The sequence below is a fragment of the Urocampus carinirostris genome, chromosome 14, assembly GCF_059441175.1.
Source record: "Urocampus carinirostris isolate Australia breed hairy pipefish chromosome 14, RoL_Ucar_1.0, whole genome shotgun sequence".
NCBI lineage: Eukaryota > Metazoa > Chordata > Actinopteri > Syngnathiformes > Syngnathidae > Urocampus > Urocampus carinirostris.
In genome coordinates this window covers 40281689-40308968 of record NC_142362.1, presented here as the reverse complement: position 1 = coordinate 40308968, position 27280 = coordinate 40281689, and the positions used below count along the sequence as shown (strand labels likewise).

Here is a 27280-nt window from a genome sequence, read left to right as displayed (position 1 = left end):
GAGGGAGTCAAGGACATTCAGCGCCAATATACTCCATTGCCTGTGTTGAGTTTTGCGATGAGATGGATTTCTTTGTTGCCTTTCTGTCATTTTGTCAAAGCAAAGAAACATTCTGTAATTCATTAATATTATAATTAAGTTAAACTTGAGGTGGTATCTTACAGAGTAGGCACATCATTATTTAGAAGATTCACTGCATCCAACTTAGTCATTTTGATAGTAGTCTAACATACAGCATTCGTTGCATTCATTATGAGGCTTGTAAAGGCTTTTAATACTTTTGCGGTTCTGGACAAATTTGTTTTTTGGTTGGGTTTTGTTGGGGGTCCAATATAGCTCTTACAACATTTCCGGTAGCCTACTCTAGTCCCAAGAGTCATTGGAGTGCCGGAGCCTATCCCAGGTGACTTGGAGCAGTGGACAGCGGGCAGGGGAGACACTGGATTTGTCACGAGCCAATCAATTTCAACTTTCAAAACTATTGTCAAATATGCTATATGCAACAACATAGAGCACAAATTAAAATGCCTCATCTTCCCCGCATACATGTAATAAATAAGACTCAAATACAAATAACAAAATAATGTCTAAATCCTAATATTTAATTTTCCCGATGTTGTATATCTACGTTTTGATTTTGTTCAATTTCATCCCTCGCAAGTCGCTTTAAAATGCATACTTTAGTTTGTTCAGATGTTGCCATACGTCTGCATTGTACTCAGATGGAAAAGAAGAAGCAGGAAAATAAAATGAGGAGAGATCAGCTAAAAGACAAATACCTAGAATTGCTTGACATCCAGAGGCTTTATTTCAAAACTGTGAAAGACTTCAAAGAGGTATTGTTTATAACATTATTCTCAAGTAAAAATTGTATGTATTGCCCTTTATGGAAATCAAGTGTCAAATTTTTTTCCACCAGGAATGTCGAAAGAATGAAATGCTGTTGAGCAAGTTGACAGCAAAAGGAGCATCATAGTTGTGATATGTGGGCTAAACTGCATGTTTATATTGCCACATTACAAAAAAATGACATCATAAAGTACCTTAATTTTATTTTAGCAAGTGTGAAAAATCATATTGATTCAGATGGATTTTGTAAATTGAGTAGATTCAACACAGCATTTCTTCATCAGTTGTATCTTTGAAAACCAAATAAACAAATTGCCTCATTCTGGACTCATTACTACTTTTATGGATCGTTGTCTTGGTTTGATTTAAATTTGTGGTCATGTACTTTCAAGACCACAACTACATAAGAATAATACATTTATAAACTCAACCAGATGTTTTTTTTATTTTGTTCTTCTGAAGCAAGCACTTTAAATAAAACCTTTCCTTTAGATGTTTTTATTTTTCACTGTATTTATTAAACATTATTTTTTAAAGCAAATTGTATAAATATGCATACCAGAACAACAATTCCCAAGAGTGTATATTATTTTTTTAACTAATGATTTAAATACAGTATTTTATTATTAAACCCAAATCCTTGTTTAAAACTTGAGCTGGAGTCCCTATTGGGGATTTAAAATCCAATAAAGCCAAAACCCTAGTTCGAAACCCTACCTGAAAACATTGTGTAAACTCATGAAACTTGGCCTTTTCAGTGGCCTTGGGAAAATGTGCCATTTTTCAAAATCTATTTTGTGAATTAACAATTTGTCGAATGAGCTCCCTTACTCGTTTTCACAAGAAAAGCACTTGTTATGCTGTTCAATTTGAGTAAAAAAAATAATTTTAATATACAGAAGTCCTGCTTTTCACAAATTTTATATCTTTGTTTGGGTCACAAGTTTGTCATTTCCGCTAGGTGTTTCATCAAGATTTCATCGAATCTTGGCATATACTCTCACGACCTGTAATAAGATTACCTATGCTTTATTAACAAAAATGTGTTTGATAAATCCAAGCACCCAAAAATAACTTACTAATGGAGTTATTGGGGGCTCGAGAGAAATGTATACAGTAATTGATTTTGTTGTTGTAGTCTTTAGTCGTGATAAGAAATTGCATTTCCTATTTTTTTTCCCCTGTGCCAGACCCAATAACCAGAGTCAAAGAGAGACAGAGATAACAAAGAGAGACATAAAGTGAGTGATATAGAGAGAAGAGAGAGGGGGAGAAAAGAGAAATTTGAGAGACTGAGAGAAAGGGAGGAGAGGAAGGAAGAAAAGAGTGAAAGAGAGGCTCTGGATTTATAGAATAGAATAGAATATACCTTTATTGTCATTGTTACAACATGGGTTGAATATATTGTGACAACGAAATTGGACGTGACACTCCAGTTCCACATTTTACATTGAGGATAAAGGAACAATGAAGATCTTTGTACTGTCCTTGTTGCAGGCTTTGTTTTCCTCCGGTGGGGGGTGTCTGAAAGGGGTGAGGGACAGACAGAGATGGCCGGATCCAACTAGATTTTTGACATTACTGTACACACGGTCCAGTGTTTTGAATTTGGGAAGTACAGTCCTTAAGCATGCCTGATTAAAGTCGCCGGCAATGATAAAAGCTCCGTCGGGGTGTGCAAGCTGTATTGATAGCAGCAGGCAGGAGATTTAGCGCTATGCTAACGTTAGCATCCGGTGGAACGTTAGCATCCGTGGAACGTAAACAGCAACCACAATGACTCTCGCGGTAGATAGAAGGGTCTACGCGATTTATCATGATTTCATAGATTTTATCAAATCATTTAACGTCTCTCAGAGTAATAACATGCGCTGAAAAATTAGTTAACTATAGAGCAGGTTTGGCAGCTTTGCTGAATTTTGTTTCAAAATATATGGTGTGGCTCTTTGAAAAAAAAATCTAAATATTTTTCTAGTATGGCTCTTTTGGTCAAAAAAGGTTTCTGACCCCTACTATATAATAAACAATTGGTAGCAGTTCTCACAAATAAATAGCCATGGGGACTTTCTCAACCCTGTCTCCACTTTTAACATTTGCTTTTATATAAGGCATATAATATCTATACCGTCGAGGGAGTCACTGTTTCAGTCACTGCGGTGTTGTCTGTGAGATCTGTCAAAAGAGAATTAAGATGTAGAAAGCTAGTTGTAATACTCTCAACTGACCGAAAAGTCAAGGAAACTTAATTGTCTGCCAAGAATTTCCCGAACTGATGTCAACACGACCTTTTCTCACAACTGTAAGCAAGTCTTTCTAAATTTCTAAATGTATGCAAATCTATTCTACAAATGCAAGTGTATTTACCACAACAGGGTTAGGGTTAGGGTTAGGGTTACACCGGCCCGATAATACGCGCGCAAATCCCCAAACACTAGCCCGGTATGACGCGCACAAATCCCCCAACACAAGCCCGGATTTCAGCCACTATTGGCGGGCACAAGTCCCCCAACACTAGCCCAGTATTCAGCCACTAGTGGCGGGCACAATTCCCCAAACACCGGCCCGGTAATACGCGCGCAAATCCCCAAACACTAGCCCGGTATGACGCGCACAAAAGGGTTAGGGTTAGGGTTTGGGTTACACCGGCCCGATAATACGCGCACAAATCCCCAAACACTAGCCCGGTATGACGCGCACAAATCCCCCAACACAAGCCCGGATTTCAGCCACTATTGGCGGGCACAAGTCCCCCAACACTAGCCCAGTATTCAGCCACTAGTGGCGGGCACGATTCCCCAAACACTGGCCCGGCGCTGAGTTTATGGCCTCCGAAAGGCCCATACATTCAGACGGGTCCATGTATTTTCAACGACAGCCGCAGTACCGCCAAAATCCATGCAGCGGCGCTGTATTTATGGCCTCCGAAAGGCCCATTCATTCCCAACGGGGCTGCAGTAGCATCCCGCGGCCACGCGGGGGCAGATATTGTGAGGGAATTACATCGTAGTGGACGGAGCGCCCATGTATTCCTACGGCCAATGCATTTCCAATGGGAGTGCAGTACCTCAAAAATCCGCTAGAAGGCACCATACTTGAGGGCCCGACGTTCCCTCAACACTAGCCCAGTATTCAGCCACTAGTGGCGGGCACAATTCCCCAGTCATTGAAAGATAAAACACATGCGACGTTGCAGAACAGAAAAAAATGCTATACCTATGAATGCTATGGATAAAAAGTGGTCCAAACTTAGTGATCCCAGAAAATCTATTAATTTTTTCGCCTTATTTCAGAATGAACTTTCAATCCCAATTTATGACTACACTATTTTGCCTTTTGCCCTGGAGGAATTGATATTTGAGTAAGTGCTCGCACCTTAAGTTAGGATCAGGCTAACCTGCATGTCCTCAAAACGGGTAGGTTTACATGCTCGAGTGTCTACCATAGTCAGGGAATTAGGGTAGGAATGGAAACAGACAAAAAAGAACCATCTAAAAAAAGCACACTACACAGCAGTGACAAAATGCTAAAACTCAAAGATTGAAAAAAAACAACAAAACACAAATTGCATCATTTTTGCACTATTTACAAAAAACAATCTTTAATGGTACAAGAATGGGCATAACCAAACCATAATATATCATTTTTAAACTCTTTTTCTTGAAAAATACATTAAAAAATGGATACAAGTAAACCAAAACCAAAATGTGAAAAACGCAACATCGGAAATACTCCACTGCCTTAAGATGGTGCAGTCCATTTGATTCCTAGCGCCACATCTTAGTATTTCAGCAGTAGTATTTTTGTAGTACATTGTAGAGTATATTTTTTTCAGTATTACTGTTGTTGTATTTTTGTAGTCATTCTGTAGTATTACTGCTGTATTTTTGCAGTAGTATTTTTTTAGTATTTCCATAGTATAATTTTTGTAGTATTTCTGTAATATTGCTGTAGCTCTATTTTGTAGTATACGTGAGACGTATTTTTGTGGTATTTCTGTTGTATTTCTGCAGTAGTATTTTCTGGAGTATTTTTTATAGTATTACTGTACTTTCTGTGGTGGTATTTCTACAGTAGTATTTCCATAGTATACATTTTGTAATATATCTAGTATTTTTGTAGGATTACCGTTTTCTATTTTTCAAAATTTCTGTCATAGTAGTTCTGTAGAAGTATTTTTGTAGTATTACTGTCATAATATCTATGTCGCAGTATTTTTGGATCATAGTATTACTGTAGTAGTATTTCTACAGTATTTTTTCTAATTAAAATTAAGACAAAATAAGGTAGACCCTCTTTTTTAGCACTTATTTTAATATTTAGTTTTGAAGTAATTTTGTAGTATTTTTGTTGCAGACAATGGGACAATAAGGCGTTGGCACAAAAAACAATTGTATTACAACTTTTATATCTCATCTCATTAGCTGCACCGCTTATCCTCAGTAGGGTCGCGGGGGTGCTGGAGCCCATCCCAGCAAACATCCAGCAGTGGGCAGGGGACACCCTGAACATGTATATATAAGGGCTGCAACAACAAATCAAATAAAATTGATTATTAAAATCCTCGACAACTAATTACGTCATCGATTCATCATGTGCAATTTACAAGTCACTAAGCACATTAGTCAATGCAAATAAGTGCATTTGATCTTGTTGTAGTACGGCTTTGGTCCAGCAGAGGGTGCATTGAGACAGTTTCTACAGAAGTATTTTACTTCTTTTTTTAAATCAGTTTTTATTAAAAATTGCATCATTACAAAATAAAAATTGGCATTAAACAGTCAAACACAAAGTTAACAAGGGAACAGAAAGTGCTGGAAAAATACAGGTAAGAAAACATGGAAATAAATATAAAAAGTAAAAAGAATAATAATGATCACATGTTTATTGTCTAGTGGTTAGACCGTCTGCGGCACTGTTCTCTGATTATGGGTTTAAATCCAGCTAACAGCCTTCCAGTGTGTAGTTTGCATGTTCCCCCCTTGCCTGCGTGGGTTTCCTTTGGGCACTCCGGTGTCCTCCCTCATTCCAAAGACATGCAAGGCAGGTTAACTCTGACCCAATGTTGAATGTCCTACACGCCAAACACAGTTTTGTAAAATATTAACAGAAGTCCATAATTGACATAATACTCACACGAATACACTTTTTATAGTGCCCTGTTAAGATGTAGCACGCACCTGTTCTCTTGGGATTGACCTATGAGGGGCGATGACCCAAAATGTACATATCTTATTACATGCCATCACTATCTTGTTAAGTGTGAGGTGCTGTGTTTACTGTGATAAGGAAAATGTAGGTCTTAGTAGTCTCAATATCCGCCCTGCAATGGCATTAGCTTGAACAGAACTATTACCTACGGCAACTGCGGCTTTCCCTTCCTACATTGGGTCTGTTGACTCACTTACAAATACTTCATGTTCTTGATTCTGTTGTGCCCCTACGGCATAAATTTTGACCAAAAAAGCATACACCTTGGTCTCCTGAAGAAACCAGGTCACTCAAACAAGGTTGCAGGAAACTTGAACGAAAATGGCGTACTACAAAGCTGGAGGTCTTCCGACTGGCCTGGTGTAGTAGCTTGAGGAAATATAAAGTAGCTCTTGCCTCAGCTAAAGCATCCTTTTTCTCTAAGATTATTGTTGTTCATAAAAATAATCTGAAATCTTAGTCCGACACAATGACAAAACTTACTAGACAGCAATTAAACTCAAATAGTTCTACTTATTCCGCTAATAAGTATATGGCATTCTTTAATAAAAAGATTCAACTAATGCGGAATGAAATTCTAAATGAACGTTCTGCAACCCCGTCCTGTCTTAAAGATGCGGAGTTCATAAGTCAGGGCCGTGTTGGCGGCTGCTCAGAAATGTTGTCCAGTTTCAATGATTTGTCCCTTGATAGTCCTACAAAGATGGTCAGTAGGGCCAAAGGAACTACCGTATTTTCCGCACTATAAGGCAAACCTAAAAGTCTTAATTTTTTTCAAAAGCTGACCATGCGCCTTATAATACAGTGTGCCTTATATATGGCTCAATATTAAATCACAAGGTCTCGCAACTTACGCAACAGCCGCCGACTCGATTTTCCCCCGAACGTCGAGTAGTCCGCGGTGTATGCTGGGATTTAAATACCGGCGTTTCATGGGCTAACCAATGTGTCAATCATCATTTGAATCGATCGCTATTGGCTAAAGTTATTCGGAGCCTCGGATAGGCTAGAGGGCCGAAACAAACCCTGCAATTGGCCAAAAAGATGTGTCAATCATCAGTTAAATCAATCGCTATTGGCTAAAGTTATTCGGAGCCTCGGATAGGCTAGAGGGCCAAAACAAACCCTGCAATTGGCCGAAAAAGATGACTCTGAATAGCAAGCTTGCTAAACTACGCCATAAAGAAACATGTTTCATTAGTCTGTATTTGTAAATATTTTACCCGCCTGGATTTACTACACTCACGGTTGTAAGAAGACCATGATTGCGTATCATTATTGAACGTGAGAACTTAGGTGAGCTATGCGGCTTTATATTTTCCCGGTATCTTGTTTTAGAACGATCTTGATGTTGCTGTGATGAGTTGAGTGAATTAAACTCAATTCCAAGTGTTTATTGTCATATGCACAGTAAAGTTGGGAGCGAAAAAGAAAATAGAAACTAAGGAATGGTTGGCATTTCTTGAATCCCAAGACTTTAACCTTCCGAATGATATTTGAAATGATGCATTTGAGTGACATCGTACGGACACCGCATCCGCATGTGTCTACGACACGTATTTGCTTCTTTGCAAGCTTTTGGAATGTTAAGGGGGTAATCAGTTTGACTGAATCATCTGACTGTTTTGTCTACGTTCCCATTGTAGCGCCTTATAATCCGGTGCGCCTCACCTATGGAAGATATAGGACCAAAAACTATTTTTTGGGGGTGCGCCCTATAGTGCGGAAAATACGGTACTTGTCTGCTTTATCTGTTTCCAGCTTTACTGTTTGGGATCTTAGGACGTTCAGTTTTAAATATTATTAAAATTTCGCTATCCTCGGGTATTGTTCTAGTCGCTCTCAAGTCTGCTGTCATTAAACCCAAGCTTAAACGACCTAACCATGACCCGGAAAGCCTAGGTAATCATAGGCCAGTGTCAAATCTGCCATTTTTTGCAAAATTACTTGAAAAGGTCGTTGCACAGCAGCTAAATGACTTTATGCCGAAAAAAAACAATATCTTTGAAACTGTCCAGTCAGCATTTAGGGCAAATCACTCTACTGAGACAGCCTTGGCTAAAGTAACCAATGATCTCCTCTTAGCAATAGATTCCGGTGCCTCGTCAATGTTACTGCTACTGGATCTCAGTACTGCTTTTCGTACAGTGGACCACAGCATCTTACTTGTCTGTCTGGTACAAGTAATATGAGATGACACAGAACTGCATCTTCTACTGGAGACAACTGGACAGTTAAGTTGTAGAAATCTGGAGGCCTGCCTTCTTGAGATCTGAAGATGGATGTCACTTATTTTTTTGCGCCTTAACCCAGAAAAAAATGAAATGTCGATTGTTGTTCCAGCTCATTGTCGTGAGTTGTCTTCAAACTCTTCCCTGAACCTAGACAAATGTAATATCACATAGTGACTCGGTCAAAAATCTAATGTGTTATATTTGATCTTAATCTGTCATTTCAGTTACACGTAAAAAATATCACTAGAATGGCCTTCTTCCACCTCCGTAATATTGCGAAGTTTTGTTCAATACTGTCCCAATCAGATGCAGAGGTTCTAATTCATGCATTACTTCTCTGCTCGATTACTGTGATGTATTGCTTTCTGGTCTCCCGATGTCTAGCATTAAAATGTGCGCAGCTGGTTTAAAATGTGGCAGCGAGACTAACACAAAAAGGTATGAGCATATTACTCCTGTATTGGCCAACTTGCACCCAGTCCAGTTAAGATGTGACTTTAAGGTTCTTTTACTAACATACAAATCTTTGCATGGACTTGAGCCCTCTTATCTCTCAGATTTGTTTTCCCCCCAAGTTCTTGCCTCTGCTCTGAAAATAAAATAGAATATACCTTTATTATCATTGTTACAAAATTAGTTGAAAATATTGTGACGACGAAATTGGACGTGGCGTTTCCAGTAACACAGATAGACTGTGTAAGATAAAAGATTTTAAAAAAAGATAAAAAGAATTTGCATATATATGAGCACAAAATATTTACACAAGAAAGTGTGGGCATGTATAAGCAGGCGATATTTACATTGGGTGTTTACACACATGGGATTGTAGAAGTGCAATATGCAGAAGTGCAAATAAGCACCATTGTGCAAATTAGCATGGGCATGAATACAATCGTACATCTGTAGGAGGTAGTGTGTTGCTTTGATATTCCTTAAAGAGCATTTGTGGAGAGTTTCAGTTTTTTTGTGAATTGTTTATTTAGGGTGGTGATGGCTCTGGGGAAGAAACTGTCTACGAGTCTTTTTTTTGTGACCTATAGCGTCTACCGGAGGGCAGCAGGTCAAATAGGTGGTGACCGGGGTGAGAGGAGTCCTTGATGATGTTTTCTACTCTGCTGAGGTAGCAAGAGCAGGCAATGTCCTCCAAACTGAGCAGAGAGCAACCAACGATTCTCTTGGCTGTGTTTTGAAGTATTTTCCTGTCTGCTGCCTTGCACCCAGCATACCACACTGTGATGCATTATGCCAGAATGCTCTCCACTGTGGCTCTGTAGGAGGATACCAGCAGCTGCTGTTCCAGATTATTTTTCCTGAGCACTCTCAGGAAATGGAGCCGCTGCTGCTGGGCCTTCCCTACCACCGCTCTGGTGTGTGCAGACCAGGAGAGGTCGTCGAAGATGTCCACACCAAGAAATTTGAAAGAGTGGACTCTCTCTACATAGTCTCCGTTGATAATGAGTGGTCCTTGGCTTTCCTTCTGAAGTCCAGTATGACCTCCCTTGTTTTTGTTGTTGTTCAATAGGTTGTTTTTCTAACACCACATTGTCAGTGATTCCACTTCATCCCTGTACGCCGCCTCGTCTCTTTCAGAGATGAGACTGACCATGGTAGCGTCGTCGGCAAACTTAACAATTGTGTTTGTCAGGTGGGTCGGTGAACTGTCGAATTGTAGAGGGTGAAAAGCAGGGGGCTCAGTACACATCCTTGGGGGGAGCCACTGCTCAGTGTTAAGGTGGAAGAGACGTGGTAGGCCGAGTTTCATGGACTCTGGACTGTTTGAAAGGAAGTCCATTATCCAGTAGTTGATGGAGGAGGAGAGTCCTAGGTGAGAGAGTTTCTCCACCAGGTTTTCTGGGATAATGGTATTGAAAGCTGAGCTGAAGTCCAGGAAGAGCATTCCGACATAGCTCTCCTGGTACTTCAGGTGGCTCAGCCCTGTGTAAAGTGTGGTGTTTATCGCGTCATCAGTGGAGCAGTTTGCCCTGTAGGCAAACTGATGGGGGTCCAGTGTGGGTGGAAGGGAGTCCTTCATGTCCTGGGACACCATCCTCTCAAAGCACTTCATGACCACAGACGTAAGTGCAACAGGCCTGCAGTCGTTGAGGCTTTCCACTGCTGACTTCTTGGGAATGGGAATGATTGTGGAGGTTTTGAAGCAGGATGGGATGGTAGCCTGTGACAGGGACTGGTTAAAGATGGTGGTGAAGACCCCAACCAGCGGTTCAGCACAGTCCCTGAGTACCCTCCCTTGTACTCCATCTGGGCCAGCTGCCTTCCTAGGGTTTACGGTTCTCAGCACACGTCTTATTTCATTCTCCTGAAGTGTCAGTGTGTTGCTTCTGGTTGTTTGTGGGTGTGGTGTGACTGCTGGTGGCCTTCAAGCTTCCAAGCGGGAAAAGAACTGGTTAAGATCCGCAGCAAGTGAAGCATCGGACCCAACAGTTGCCAAGTTGTTGCCTCTGTAGTTTGTGGTGTGTGATCCTTCTACATCCTCCTCAAGTCATTTCCAGCGAAGTGGTCTTTGATCCTCCTTGTGTAGAATGCCTTTGCATCCTTAATGCCTCTCTTCAGGTCAGCCCTGGCCGTGCTGTAAAGAGCCTGAAGGTGGTGTTGCAGTGTTTAAGGAGGGTGCGCACTGTGCTGGACATCCAGGGTTTTTGGTTCGGGTCGACCCAGATTTTTTTTCTAATTTACTGTGACGTTGTCCATACAGTGTCTAATATAAGATAGTACAGTATCAGTGTACTCCTGGTGGTCATGGTGTTCAAATACCTCCCAGCAAGTCCGGTGAAAACAGTCCTGTAGCTGAGAGAGAGCTCCCTCAGGCCATGTTTGTATTGTCCTGGTTGCAGCCTTTGTTTTCCTCCGGAGGGGGGTGTACGAGGGGGTGAGGAACAGACAGAGATGGTTAGATCCAGTTAGGTGGGGGAGGGGGGTGGCCCTGTACGCATGTTTGATGCTTCTGTAAACATGGTCCAGTGTTTTGTCCCCCCTGGTTGCACAGTCCTCTTATTGAATGAATTTGGGAAGTAAAGTCCTTAAGCATGCCTGATTAAAGTCACCGGCGACGATAAAAGCTCCGTCGGGGTGTGCAAGCTGCTGTTTGTTGACAGCAGCGAGCAGGAGATTCAGCACTATGCTAACGTTAGCATCTGGTGGAACGTAAACAACAATAACAATGACCACAGTTAGCTCTCTCGGTAGATAGAAGATACTGCTAGAACCTCTATCGGGTGAGCCGTGTGTGTCAATGAGTCTGCTGTTATTGCACCACGCGTTATGCACGTAAGCGCATAGTCCCCCACCCCTGTTCTTACCGCAGTTTCTGTCTCGCTCGTGCCGGTGTAGCGTGCGTCCTGCTATTGGGGGTATTAGGGTTTCAGTGTCTTACCCAAGGACACTTCGACATGTAACATGGATGAGCCGGGATTCGAACTGGGATCCCTTGATCCCAAGACGAGTGCTCTACCTCCTGAGCTACTGTCAGCGGACCAGCGTCTGAACTGAAGCATGTCAACGCCTTCATCGACCAGCCTGCAGAGATGGGAAGCTGCACCTGCCAAGGTGGCCGTTTTGGATGTTAAATCTCTCAGAAGTTTTTATTTTGTAAATAACTTGTTTTTATATTCCTAAATACAAAAACAATCTTTCTCACACACAAAAAAACAACGTTTCAATAATCAGTCTAATTCTATCTCTTGTGCTGTTTATCAATCTTATATTCTTTTATTGTGAAGTCGTGCACATGTGTGCTGTTTTTCCCTGACGTATAATAAATCACGCCCACGTTGTGGGCGGGGTCTCTGTTCCCTTCTTTCTACCATCATGGAAGCCTCGTGTAAGTACTTGCTCCTGCTATCACGTTGTAGTTTTTAACAATATATATGTATTTTATCTGCGTAAATACAGCCACCAAAGAGTCTTATTAATGTCTATCTCTGACAAATGGTGCCAAAACTCGCATGATTTCTTTTATCTCGAGAGGATTATAACGGATTGCAAAAAACAACATGGCAATCCTGAGGGGAAAAAGCAGCATGGCTGATAGCAACACGAATGTTAGCATTCAGGATATGTTGAACTATACTCAAGAAAAAGAACTTCATCGAACCAGAGTGGTGTATTTGCTCGAGTAAAATGCATGTATTAAAATATAAATTTGGAATAATTTTAAGAAGAAGCCATTTTGTAATGAAATAATCCAGGTTTGGGCCGTTGTGAAGGTTTGGAGCGCGCGAGACAGCATGTAATGCAACTAAATTCCTAGGTAAAAAGAAAAATGCTCTACAATCTAAGAGAATGCCAGATGAATTAGGGCGCATTCTGTTATTCAAACTATATTTTTGGTTTGAAACGGTTCAGATGTATGAGACGGGTAAATTAAACGTTATGTAGGTACGTAATAACTTACAAGGGTCTGCTAACAAGCCCACGTTCCAGTTCAGTTAAAGAAATATATTCAAACAAAGGGCGATGGCGTCCTCTTTAATTAAGTTGAAGTTAAGGTCCGTGGTTTGCGGCTTTTCCCCTGAGGAAAATTGTGTAAAAAAAACAACCAAAACTCAGTAATTGTTAAACGCATGGCTTCAATGTGCACTGAAATTAAATTAAACTAATTTTTATGGGCCCTCTGTCTGGCATCTGTGTTGTCATCCTTTCCTATCACGCTTAAATTCCAATGTTTTATGTTGTCTTTTGTGTTTTGAAAATATCGGAGGAAAAAAAGAGAAAAAGCGACGCAAATTCAGTGCTCATTGAAACGAGAAAAATGTTTTTTTTTTTAAAGAGTAAGACCGTTTAAAATATATTGTTTTTGGGTGGAACCGATAGAACATCTCGTAAGGAATCGAAAACGTTCGCTCTTTGGAAAATCGGCGTTTCACACGAACGTGCGCAACATAATTGCCGCGGGCCTATGGAGGTCCCAAAAATATATTTTTTCGGTCCAAATTTTTTTGTTTTTTTCAATTGGAAAATGATAAATTCAGGAGTGAAAAGTTTAGAAAAATTATGTTTGAGTTATTTCAGATGCGTTAAATTAAGTTAATGCCATAATAACACTTAGAAAAGATACAATAACAAAAAAAAGAATAAAATATTCCGGTTTTCATTTCAAAATTGGAAAATTAAGGACTGTAAAGAGGAGGAAAATCAAATTGAGTGAATTGGAATGGATTAATTTGAGATAAAAGCATTTTTATACAAAATTATTGAAAAGGAGCGAATGAATAATTTATTTTCAATGAATATGGAGGAAAAATTCATTTAGTGGAATACAAATGAGTCAAATGATTCGTTGTAGATCAATACACGTCATTTTCACATTAAATAGGTGAAGCTAAAATAGTATATTTAATTGGTTTGAAGAAAAAAAGCTAAAATTAAGTGAGATGGTTATACGTCAATTTCCCATTAAACTGGTAAGCTGAAAAGCCAGTGTTAGAGGGTGCAGAAGGAAAAAATGTTATGTTGAGAATGAATTGTTGGCAAAGCAGGTAGGGAAGTTACAAATACAGAAAGATGAGAGTTAGTGGAAGAATGTAAAAGGGAAAAGTTATTTAAATAAAAAAAATTCGCTAAAAATTGGGTGTGAAAAACTTGCGACAAAAGTATAAACAACATTATGTAGTGTTTTTGGAGTTCCTCATGGTCTTGAAAAGCACTATAAAAATGCAGACCATTTATGATAGAATAGAATATACCTTTACTGACATAGTTACAAAATGGGTTAACATATTGTGACTGACAATGAAATTTGGCATGACACTCCATCTTCAAAGTGAGGTAAAGGAACAGAGAAGATAAGGTTATAGTTATAATTAATACAATATTTACACAAAATATTTGCATGTAAGATGTTACATACAGTTGGGGTTTGTGTATTATGCATTTGGTGAAGACTAGTCATCGTGGTGCAAAAAAGTTGTCAGCATTGTGCAAAACATATAACAGTATTTTTATAGATAAGCTATAAAAATAAAAGAGAATTATTAAAAGGATGAATATCTAATTGAAGGCAAATAAACATGGACATAACATATTATTTTGCTTTTAGAATAAGAAGATACATACCACACGATACATAAAAATTGTATTATAGAAAAAGATGCTGAGCACAGGGGTAAACGAATTAATCAAATAAATTTTTCCACAATTGGGTCAGAATTAAACCTCTAGGGTTTAATCCAGCCATTCATTTGCAGTTAACCAAAAAAGAACAAGAAAGTATTACAATAATATAAATTCTACAAAAAAAATACTATAGTAATACTATACAAACACTACACTATTTCGTTGCCACAATAAGAAATATTATAGACTACGGAAATATTACCTAGGAACTATCGTGAAAATACTACAAAGGAGTAAAATTTGATTTTACAGTAAAAGTGTTGCACTATGTTTTAGAATTTTGGTTCTTGTCTCATTTGGACTCAACACCCCATGGCTCACCGAGGAGGAAATGGGAGATGGAACGGTGAGGAAAGGTAGCACTAATAACGATGATGAAGATATTACATGGGATGAACAACGGTGATTAATTTACCAATTTTGATGATATTAAAGGAGTATGTTGTCAACACTAAGGGCGTTACAGAAAATGTTTTGTGTTCATATGCGGCCGGTATGAACCATAAACATGATGGGTATATCTCATCTCATCAGCTGCACTGCTTGTCCTCAGTGGGGTGGCGGGAGTGCTGGAGTCCATCCCAGCGATCATCATCGAACAGTGGATAGGCCACACCCTGAACTGGTTAACAGCCAATTGCAGGGCACACAAAGATAGACAATTCAATAGCTCATTCACACTTAGGGACAATTTGGACCAGCCAGTCCACCTGAAATGCATGTTTTTGGAATGTGGGAGTAAACCGGATCGCCGGAGGAAACCAACGTAAGCACGGGGAGAACATGCAGGCTCCGCACGGGAAGCCCGGTGGCTGGATTTGAACACACACACACAGAAGGTTCCCATGTCCTTGGTACTATGCCGCACAGGTGCTGGCCACTGCGCCGCCGTGCTGCACACACATACACATATAAAAAAATATATATATATATATATATATATATATATATATATATGAAATAATTTTAAATCTGAACTATCAATAATGATAATGTGATAGATGTAAAAGAATAGATTAATAGATATTGTAGTGTACGGAGTTTATTTTGCCCCTAAGGGATTTTGAATTCCGTGAACTAGCTTGCTAAAAGATTTATAGATCTGAAAGAGATCTATGAGCCCCTAAAATTTAGTGATACAAAGATCGAAGTTATGAATCGTTGACAAATATAGTAGATATCTGCGTATTCATTCAGTTTTGATCATCAAATTATTAATTTATTTTCCGCATCTAATTGTTGATGGTAATGGTGAACGACCGCAGGCTTGTCTTTTTCCATTTTCTACTTTCTGTACCTTCTTTCCTTAACCTCTTTGTACAACATAATTCGTGATATCAAAGCTGCGCTGCCACGAGTGGCTACCTTTTCCATCAGCTGCCCTATTGTTTTATTGTCTGCTCCTATCTTCAGAGTTTTTCTTCCCGTTTTGACAACTACACTATGGATTACTTATATCCTATGGGACATGGGTTTTAGCGCACAAAAAATGCATGTATTCAAGGAATTTCAACTCTTTGCCCTGAAGAATTCTCGTGCCGGCGTGATGAAGGGGCCTATCGTGGAAGAAGAGCCGGAGCTAGCGAAGCGGCTAGCGGCGTTATAAGTCTTCGGTACCATCCGTAATCATGGTAAATGCGAACTCACGACCAAATAAGATCATCGAGTGCTGGTGGAAAACATCGAAGCGCACAGGGAGCGCAGTTGCTGTGTTTTGCGGAAACGTGGCTCACGTTTAGCATTCCGGACGCTAACGTGTAGCCACCCGGAGCTACCCGGAGCTATCCAGCTTCAACACCGCTAAACAGAGACACGAAAGCCGGGGGGAATCGGAGAGGAGGCGGACTTGCTAACACGAGGTGGTGTATCCCTGGATTTTCACAAAGAAAAGTTTTCCATCTGCCGCAGGGATGTCGAACTTTTGGACTGGCGTGACGTCATCCACTCCGCTACAAGCACCCCTAGGGCATCATGTTAATCTGTTAATAAACAACGGGGTAGACTGCTGGAAGTGTGAATTTCCCTACTGGATGAATAAAGTATCTATCAATCATCAAGCAAATGAGCCGTTTAAAAGCCGACTCTCTTTAATGAATTGAGCCAAAAAAGCCGTTTTGTCTAATAAAAGACTGACTTTACCATTGCTTTACAACAATTACCACCAACAATGACGTAATCTCGAAGCGACGAGATCGGCGTGCAGAAAAATAGGAATTCATACCGCAAAACCAAAATAACGATGAAAAGTTTGTAGTGCATTAAATCTTTGTTAAAAATAAACTAAATGATAATGACAATTTAAAGGAAAAAAAGTTGCGTCCCCAGCATAAATGATGCGTCTAGGACACAGGTACGTGGGGAACACAGGTACGTGGGGAAATGAAACGCTGAGTGTATAATACAAGATAATTATACAGAATAGTTTAAAAAGAAAGAATATTTAAGTAACAAAACTAATCATTTCTCGTTGAATATGCGAATAGCAAAAGGGTAATAACTTTTAAGACGTGTAGTTTTGCTCCTAATAAAGCAAACGAGTAAAGCAAAGAAGACGACTGGAAACTGTCGATAATTTTAGTGTCCGTCTTCTCGTTCGTTCGTAAATGGACAAATTCAAAAGAGGCGTAATACGTAAAAAGATTATTTCCTTAGTATTTTTCTCATATTCAAGAATAGATTACTCTCAATAAAATAATCAAAATTTTGAAAGAAGTTTGAAAATGACGACAAATTAATTTCAGTGACCGAATGAAATGGTTTTTTAAAGAAAAGAAAGAAAAAAAACGAGTATTAATAGTCATGTTAATTTGTCTAGCCTTAATCACAAGGGATCTCAAAGGGTTACATAAAACAAAGACTATTGCATAAAACAAAGACTATTGCTTAGAACGAAGACTATTGCTTAAAACAAAGACTATTGCGTAGAAACAAAGATTGTTGCGCAGAATAAAAGATTATGATAATAATAATATAATATAAATACGAGTCAACAGGATAATTCATGAGTGACAAGTATGCATCGCTTTATATTGAATCAATAACAAAAGATTGATTATGATTACAGAGAGTAAAATACAATTAGAAAGTTTTTACATTGAGTTCGATTTTGCATTTTTTGAGATTTTTTTTGATGATTAGATAGTGTGAGGGTTTGGAATTTTGACGAGTTTTAGCCCAAAGGACTGGATCCTCTGGGAGGACAATTGATTCCACACTAAAATTTTTTTTAGAATGAGTGTTAGGATTGACAAATGATGAATAAATGTGTAACAAATACTGACTTATGGTTTGGTTAAGTTAAAAGGAAACAGTGTCCATGGAAAAGCATTTTTTAGAAGACGATGAGAAACAAATTGATCAATCCTGGAAGGGATCATAGGAATTAAAAATAACGGCTTAATTGATTTTGAGACATGTCATGATAATTTAAAAGTATAACTGCACGGGAAATAAATGGATAGAAATTGATTAAACTATGATAATGTCTACTAGTACTTAAATTTAGAGAACAATTTAAGACATTGAATAATCCGGCTAATTGCTAAGACATCCCAGTACGTAAGCACGATAAAATTGATGAGACTAAATGCCACTGAATTCCACAAGACTCTTTTATTTTTTTTATTTTATTTTTATTTTTTGAAAGTCAATGCACTTTCCAAAGGACATATCAACCTGTCAAAAAGAGGGCACTGACAAAATGCTTTTTGCTATGAGGGGAACTCAGTTGAGAAATTAACAAAGACATTATTTATCCATTGTCTGCGCCGCTCATCAACAACGAGATCACGGGGGTGATGGAGCACACCGTAGCTGCTTTTTAGACAGCTAACAGGAGATGCCTGGACTCGTAGTCAGTGGAACTGACAAAAAAGACAAAGTCATTTCGTGTTTGACATGGACACATTTTGAAAAAGAATTTTTGATGAGCCAAAAGCAACATTCGAATGGTGAATGTAATGTGGAATACGCAAATCAAAGACTGAAAGGCAACAACATTCAAGAATACGTCTGCTTGAAGTTATATAGAGTCTTGTTAATACAAAGTGTATATGTACATGAGGAAGATTGATAAATTTATCTTGCAAAATTATAAATGCTATCTTATTTCATTTGTATTCATAAATAGTGAACTTTTTTGGTTTTAACTCAGGGGAGAAACTTTGAGACATTCAGTAAAATAAAAGTTAAAACCTAGTTTTGTCCGCAATTGATGAAAAATTGTCTTCTGAATAAGCTCTCCATATAACTGTTTTTGAAATTCAAATTACGAAATTTGGACGGATAGGAAAATATTACACAATAAATGTAATCAATTAGAATAACCATTCACCATTAGATTATCGCCCACATTGAAAACATTTTTGGACGGTATTTTTCATTTTTGGCAAAGTCATTCACTTTGAGCGTGAATTACCTGCTTTCTTTGCAAAATACTGTTATTTTGAACAAATTTACCTACTAAAAAGATAATACATAGGTTATGATTTCTACAAAAGGCAAAACAAAGAGTGAATCAAAACAATATAAACGGGCTTAATTGATAGGGCTTAATTGATAATTTAACAATCTACCCTGGTCATCTGCCTCGAAGGGGGTGGCCAACAGCAAGATAACACGTTAAAAATCAAAAGAAAATGAAAATAAAAGTGCATACAGTATTTTTCGAATATGACCAATCCACAATTGGGAAAACATTAATCAAAATAAAATGTGACCAATGCACAAAAGGAAAAACACTCAATCACTTAAATCAGGGTGAATGATATTGACAAGAATAATGGTTAAACTGATTCAGTGACTTGTATTAGTGAAAAAGCAAAATTTGAGATTTAGAACTAACAATTTAAAAAATAAATTCTTTATCTTCGAGGTGGAGTTTTGGAATATAATGTCAAGTCAAGTCATTTTTATTTGTATAGCCCTAAATCACGAAGAGTCTCAAAGGGCTTCACAGATTATTACACTATATTACACAGACTATTTTTCAGCCGACGAGAAGAGTAGGTTATTCATATGCTATGGAGTAGAAGTGAGTTTTAAGTTTAGATTTAAACATTTCCACTGAGGTTGCAGATCGGATCTCAGGGGGAAGAGCATTCCACAGCACCGGTGCCCGGATGGAGAACGCTCTCGAACCAGCAGAACACTTCTTTGCTCTTGGGATCACCAAAAGACCGGCACTCTCAGATCGTAGGCTTCGGACCGGGACGTAGGGGCAAATCAGATCTGAAAGATAAGAGGGAGCAAGTCCATGTATGATTTTGTACAATACTAAGAGAACCTTGAAATCACATCTATGGCTAACTGGGAGCCAATGCAGGTTAGCCAAAATCGGTGTTATGTGATCGTACTTTTTTGTCCTAGTTAAAAGCCTCGCTGCGGCATTTTGTACCAGCTGAAGTGACTTGATTCTAGACTTCGGGAGACCAGAGAGTAGTGCATTACAGTAATCGAGACGGGAGGTGACAAACGCATGAATTATAATTTCCGCATCAGACTGAGACAGTATTGAACGGATTTTAGCAATGTTACGAAGATGGAAGAAAGCGGTTCTAGTAATTTTCTTTACATGCAGGATAGATCAGGGTCAAATATGACACCTAAATTTTTAACTGAGTCACTCTGTGTGATGTGACATTTGTCAATGTTCACAGCAGTTTTTGAGAATATATCACGGCATTTAGATGGACCAATGACTAACATTTCGGTCTTTTCAGAGTTAAGACGCAAGAAATTGAGTGACATCCACTCTTTTATCTCAATGAGGCAGGCCTCCAAATTTCCACAGTTTAGTGTGTGAGATTCCTCCAACGGAAGATATAGTTGAGTGTCGTCTGCGTAGCAGTGGAAGCTGATATTGTACTTGCGAATAATATCACCTAATGGAAGCATGTAAATACTGAAAAGAAGGGGGCCAAGTACTGAACCCTGCGGAACACCGCAGGTAACTTTAAAGGGCTCAGATGTCATTTCACCATATTTAACACTGTGCGTCCTATCTGAGAGGTAGGATCTGAACCACGAGAGGACGGTTCCTGAGAGACCAATCCATTTTTCCAACCGTTCTAGTAGGAAATTGTGGTGCACTGTGTCAAAAGCAGCACTAAGATCCAGCAGCAGCAAAAGTGATGAAGCGCCAGAATCCATTGCCAGTAGGAGATCATTTGTTACCTTGATCAGAGCTGTCTCAGTAGAGTGGTTAGCCCTGATTCCTGATTGCATGGATTCAAAAAGGTTATTCTCGGATATGAAAACATTTAGCTGCTGTGCCACTACTTTTTCCAAGTACTTTAGAGAGGAAAGGTAGGTTTGACACAGGTCTATAATTACTTAAGATTTCTGGATCAAGGTTGGGTCGTTTCAGTGTGGGTTTAATAACGGCGGACTTAAAAGCTGCTGGAACTACACCTGAGGAGAGTGATATGTTTATAATATTTAGAACTGAAGGTCCAAGGACGCCAAAAAGACTTTTAATAAGTGAACCTGGGAGCGGGTCGAACTGGCAAGTTGTCGGTTTGGCCGCATTCACCGAAGGAGCAGTACAGGAGGAAGTTGGAGAAAAAGCTGCAGAACAACAACATGAAGGAGGTGTGGGAAGGGATGAAAACAATTACTGGCTGCTGCACCAAGCAGGGTGTGGCTGTGGATATAGATGTGGGGCGAGTCAACCAGTTGAACAACTTTTTCAACAGGTTTGACCACTCCGCCTCATCCTCACCCCTGAGTAATGCAGCTGTCCTTCCCCCTCCCCCTCTGGACACTAGCATTGAAGACATCCCCCCACTAAAAATAACTTCAGCCCAGGTGTGTGGAGAGCTGAGAAGGCTACGAACCAGCAAGGCAGCTGGTCCGGATGGAGTATCCCCCCGACTGCTGAAAGCCTGTGCGTCTGAGCTGGGAGACCCTCTACAGCGCATCTTCAACCTGAGCCTTGAACAGGGGAGGGTCCCTCAGCTGTGGAAAACATCCTGCATCATCCCAGTCCCAAAGAAATCAAGACCTAAGGAACTCAACGACTTCAGACCGGTCGCCCTGACATCACATGTGATGAAGACCATGGAGCGGCTGCTGCTGCACCACCTGAGGCTACAGGTCCGTCACGCCATCGACCCACTGCAATTTGCTCACCAGGAGAAGGTGGGAGTGGAGGATGCTATAGTATACATGTTACACCGATCCCTCTCTCACCTGGATAGGGCGAAGGGGGCTGTGAGGATTACATTTTTGGACTTCTCTAGTGCCTTCAATACCATACAGCCTCTGCTACTGAGTAGGAAACTGACAGAGATGTGAGTTAGCTCACACCTTGTAGAATGGATTACTGACTACCTGACAGGCAGACTCCAGTATGTGAAACAGGGGGGCTGTACATCGGACACTGTGGTTAGCAGCACAGGATCTCCGCAGGGGACCGTTCTCTCTCCGTTCCTATTCACCCTATATACATCGGACTTTAAGTACAACTCTGAGTCCTGCCCTGTGCAAAAGTTTGCCGACGACACTGCGATCGTGGGATGTATCAGAAACGGGCAGGAGGAGTACAGGAAATTGATTCAGGACTTTGTCCGATGGAGCGACTCAAACCACCTGCACCTAAACACCACCAAGACCAGAGAGATGGTGGTGGACTTCAGGAGAACCAGAACTCACCCGGTTCCTGTAACCATCAAGGGAGAATGTGTAGAATTTGTCCAGACCTACAAATACCTGGGTGTGCAGCTGGACAACAAACTGGACTGGACTGCCAACACAGAAGCTCTATGTAGGAAAGGGCAAAGCTGACTTTACTTCCTCAGAAGGCTGGCCTCCTTCAACATCTGCAAAAAGCTCCTGAAAATATTCTATGAGACAGTAGTGGCAAGCGCCCTCTTCTATGCGGCAGCGTGTTGGGGAGGCAGCGTCAAGAAGATGGATGCCTCTCGTCTCAATAAACTGGCTAGGAAAGCGAGCTCTGTTGTGGGCAAAGAGCTGGACAGCCTAACAACAGTAGCTGAGAGACGAGCACTGAAAAAGCTGAGGTCAATCATGGACAATCCATCGCATCCACTACACAGCATTATCTCCAGACAGAAGAGCAGTTTCAGCGACAGACTGCTGTCACTGTCTTGTACTACGGACAGACTGAAGAGATCTTTTCTTCCTCATGCCATGAGGCTCTTTAACTCCACCCGGCAGAGTAAAGGCCCACATTAAACCACACCACCTACATTGGATATTACCGAATCTTACTGCAATATGTATTCTGTGTAGCACTATTTAGTTACTCTATATAACACGCTACAGTGGGCATTTGCACGTCACACTGGGTATTTGTATATTGTATTCTTTTGCCTTTATTATTGTACTGTTCTCAGCTCAGGGATGCTGCTGGAAATGTGAATTTCCCTTCGGGGATGAATAAAGTATCTCTATCTACCTGTTTGAAATCATCAAGTAACAGTTCACTAAAACGGGACAATTTCCCAGGACAGCCACCCTGTCGTGCATCTGTAGATTTCAGCCCTTTAGTATGTGTGGTATTAATAATTTCTTTAGCAATTTCTTCCTGTATGCATTGAATCTTCTTAGTAAAGAAGACCAATAAGTCATGAGCAGAGTGCGTCGAACTATCTGCAGTAGTCTGTTGCCTTGTAAGCGATGCTACAGTGTCAAAAAGGGCTTTGGGATTGTTCTTTTGAGACGCACTCACCTTCGAAAGATAGGCCGATTTTGCAGAGGCAAGGGCCGCTTTATACTTTAACAAGCTGTCACACCATGTTTGATGGTAAACCTCAAGCTTGGTAGTGCGCCATTTTCTTTCCAATTTCCTGCATTCTTGTTTAAGGGTTCTAGTTTCATCAGTAAACCAAGGCGTGCGTCTTTTAGGACGTGATTTTAGCTTCATGGGCGCTATTGAATCCAGGACACTAGTCAGGGTGGTATTGAACTCATTCATGAGTGAGTCAATCGAGCCATTGTATGAAGGAAAGGACGCAACTGCTCCAGGAAGGAGTTCAAAGAGCTCAGAAACTGTGCCAGTGCTTATATTGCGTCCGCTAAATCCTTCAGCTTTTTTAACACTACATTTAGCTAGCACCTCAAATGTAACTAAATAATGATCCGAGATAACGGTAGTACACGGTAACACCATAATGTTTGAGGTTAAAACTCCTCGAGTCAAAAATTATATGCATAAACAAACCTTCAAAAGTCTAGCGTGTTCCCATCTTTATGGGTTGGCAAATCAACCAGTTGATTAAAACCAAATGCATCAATTAGATACTTAAACGCAATAGTAAGTGAACTGAGTGGGGAGTTCATATGAATGTTAAAGTCCCCCATAATTATAATTTTGTCTGCATAGGTTACTAGTTCAGACAAAAGTTCAGCAAATTCGTCTAAGAAAGTTGTGTACGGCCCAGGTGCGCGATAGATAGTTATTACATAAATTGACAATAGAGACGACCGCATCACAAGAGTCTCAAACGCCTTGTAATTATTAGAGGTACGAGGATTAAATTTAAGCGTTTTTTCAGAAATGAGCGCGACACCGCCACCCTTTTTCAACGTGCGTGCTACATGGCTACTCTCGTAGTCTGGGGGAGAAGCATAATTTAGCGCTAAATACTCATCCGGGCGTAACCAAGTTTCACAAAGACCCATACAGTTAAGTTTAAGATCAAAGCGGTGCTGCCACGAGCGGCTGCCTTTTCCAGCAGCTGCCCTATTGTTTTATTGTTTGCTCCTATCTTCGGTGTTTTTTCTTCCCGTTTTGACAACTACACTATGGATTACTTCTATCCTATGGACATGGGTTTTAACGCACAAGAAATGCGTGTATTCAAGGAATTTCAACTCCTTGCCCTAAAGAATTCTCGTGCCGGCGTGATGAAGGGGCCTATCGTGGAGGAAAAGCCGGAGCTAGCGAAGCGGCTAGCGGCGTTATAAGTCTTCGGTACCATCCGTAATCATGGTAAATGCGAACTCACGACCAAATAAGATCATCGAGTGCTTTTGGAAAACATCGAAGCGCACAGGGAGCGCAGTTGCTGTGTTTTGCGGAAACGTGGCTCACGTTTAGCATTCCGGACGCTAACGTGTAGCCACCCGGAGCTACCCGGAGCAATCCGGCTTCAACGCCGCTAAACAGAGACACGAAAGCCGGGGGGAATCGGAATCGGACTTGCTAACACGAGGTGGTGTATCCCTGGATTTTCGCAAAGAAAAGTTTTCCATCTGCCGCAGGGATGTCGAATTTTTGGACTGGCGTGACGTCATCCACTTCGCTACAAGCACCCCTCGGGCATCATGTTCATCTGTTAATAAACAACAGGGTAGACTGCTGGAAGTGTGAATTTCCCTACGGGGATGAATGAAGTATCTATCTATCTATCTATCTATAATCACGAATAATGTTATCAACAAGTAAAGCTTTTGGAGCAAGCGATCTAATATTTAACAGACCAAATTTTAGCTTTGCTGAATCATTTGACTTAGCTGAACTCTTTGTAGTCTTTGTCGAGATCTTCAAAAGATGCCGCGGTTGTTGCTTTTCGTGCGCGCTGAGTGTAAAGCTTCGGTTGTCCGGCAAGGAATGAATGGTGGAATTAGTTACATCCTTGCGTCCATCTTGCTGCTTAGACTTCGCACGCTTCACACATCTACCTGCACGGCAACCACGTTTCTGTTTTCTGTCCTTACGGCGCCGTTGTCGTCGTTTATTAAGAGGAATAGCGGTCCACAAGGATGCCGGATCTCTTTGAAGTTCGCTCGGTATATCATAGGCGGTATAAAAAGTGCCCGAAAAGTCGAAATTTAGATGTCCACCCAACCGAATAAGTTCGTCCCTACTGTAAGTGTTTTTGGCCACACATGTCAAGTCAAGTCAAGTCATTTTTATTTGTATAGCCCTAAATCACGAAGAGTCTCAAAGGGCTTCACAGATTGTTACACTATATTACACAAACTATTTTCAACCGACAAGAGGAGTAGGTTATTCGTATGCAATGGAGTAGAAGTGAGTTTTAAGTTTAGATTTAAACATTTCCACTGAGGTTGCAGATCGAATCTCAGGGGGAAGAGCATTCCACAGCACCGGTGCCCGGATGGAGAACGCTCTCGAACCAGCAGAAGACTTCTTTGCTCTCGGGATCATCAGAAGACCAGCACTCTCAGATCGTAGGCTTCGGACCGGGACATAGTGGCAGATCAGATCTGAAAGATAAGAGGGAGCAAGTCCATGTATGATTTTGTACAATACTAAGAGAACTTTGAAGTCACATCTTTGGCTAACTGGGAGCCAATGCAGGTTAGCCAAAATCGGTGTTATGTGATCGTACTTTTTTGTCCTGGTTAAGAGCCTCGCTGCGGCATTTTGTACTAGCTGAAGAGACTTGATTCTGGACTTCGGGAGACCGGAGAGTAGTGCATTGCAGTAATCGAGACGGGAGGTAACAAATGCATGAATTATTGTTTCCGCATCAGACTGAGACAGTATTGAACGGATTTTAGCAATGTTGCGAAGATGGAAGAAGGCAGTTCTAGTAATTTGCTTTACATGCATCTCAAAGGATAGATCAGGGTCAAATATGACACCTAAATTTTTAACTGAGTCACTCTGTGTGATGTGACATTTGTCAATGTTCACAGCAGTTTTTGAGAATAAGTCCCGGCATTTAGAAGGACCAATGACTAACATTTCAGTCTTTTCAGAGTTAAGACGCAAGAAATTGAGTGACATCCACTCTTTTATCTCAGTGAGACAGGCCTCCAAATTTCCACAGTTTAGTGTGGAAGATTCCTCCAACGGAAGATATAGTTGAGTGTCGTCTGCATAGCAATGGAAGCTGATATTGTACTTGCGAATAATATCACCTAATGGAAGCATGTAAATGTTGAAAAGTAGGGGGCCGAGCACCGAACCCTGCGGAACACCGCAGGTAACATTAAAGGGCTCAGATGTCACCATATTTAACACAGTGCGTCCTATCTGAGAGGTAGGATTTGAACCACGAGAGGACGGCTCCTGAGAGACCAATCCATTTTTCCAACCGTTCTAGTAGGATATTGTGGCACACTGTGTCAAAAGCAGCACTAAGATCCAGCAGCAGCAAAAGTGATGAAGCGCCAGAATCCATTGACATTAGGAGATCATTTGTTACCTTGATCAGAGCTGTCTCAGTAGAGTGGTTAGCCCTGAATCCTGATTGCATGGGTTCAAAAAGGTTATTCTCCGATATGAAAGCATTCAGCTGCTGTGCCACTACTCTTTCGAGTACTTTAGAGAGGAAAGGTAGGTTTGACACAGGTCTGTAATTACTTAATATTTCTGGATCAAGGTTGGGTCGTTTCAGTGTGGGTTTAATAACGGCGGACTTAAAAGCTGCTGGAACTACACCTGAGGAGAGTGATGTATTTATAATATTTAGAACTGAAGGCCCAAGGACGCTAAAAAGACTTTTAATAAGTGAACCTGGGAGCGGGTCGAACTGGCAAGTTGTCGGTTTGGCCGCATTCACCACTTGTTTGAGATCATCAAGTGACAGTTCACTAAAACCGGCCATTTTCCCAGGGCAGCCACCCTGTCGTGCATCTGTAAATTTCAGTCCTTTAATACGTGTGGTACTAACAATATCTTTTGCAATTTCTTCCTGTATGCATTGAATCTTCTTAGTGAAGAAGACCATTAAGTCCTGAGCAGAGTGTGTCGAACTGTCTGCGATAGGCTGTTGCCTTGTAAGCGATGCTACAGTGTCAAAAAGGGCTTTGGGGTTGTTCTTTTGAGACGCAATCACCTTCGAAAGGTAGGCCGATTTTGCAGAGGCAAGGGCCGCTTTATACTTTAACAAGCTGTCACACCAGGTTTGATGGAAAAC

At 40.5% G+C, this 27280-nt stretch overlaps 1 protein-coding gene and 1 long non-coding RNA gene across 9 annotated transcripts in view; both read left to right on the top strand.

Annotated features, from left to right (window-relative positions):
- ccdc93 (CCC complex scaffolding subunit CCDC93) overlaps positions 1-27280 on the top strand; it is a 146734-nt gene that overhangs the window by 104931 nt on the left and 14523 nt on the right. For 5 of the 8 annotated variants that reach the window (XR_015852737.1, XM_088353255.1, XM_088353252.1 and 2 more), the window contains 2 exons: positions 723-836; positions 920-1176. The exons of the other annotated variants lie outside the window; for them this stretch is intronic. Coding sequence is in view for 4 of the 5 variants with exons in the window: in XM_088353255.1 (XP_088209381.1) it covers positions 723-836; positions 920-976 (171 nt within the window). In the remaining variant the exon portion in view is untranslated. Of the gene's footprint in view, positions 1-722; positions 837-919; positions 1177-27280 lie in introns of those variants that run through there. 8 annotated transcript variants of the gene reach the window in all.
- Positions 12108-16719, top strand: LOC148353428 (uncharacterized). Its single transcript, XR_015852739.1, has 3 exons — positions 12108-12129; positions 14700-14769; positions 15952-16719. It is a non-coding gene; the product is annotated as an uncharacterized LOC148353428 (long non-coding RNA).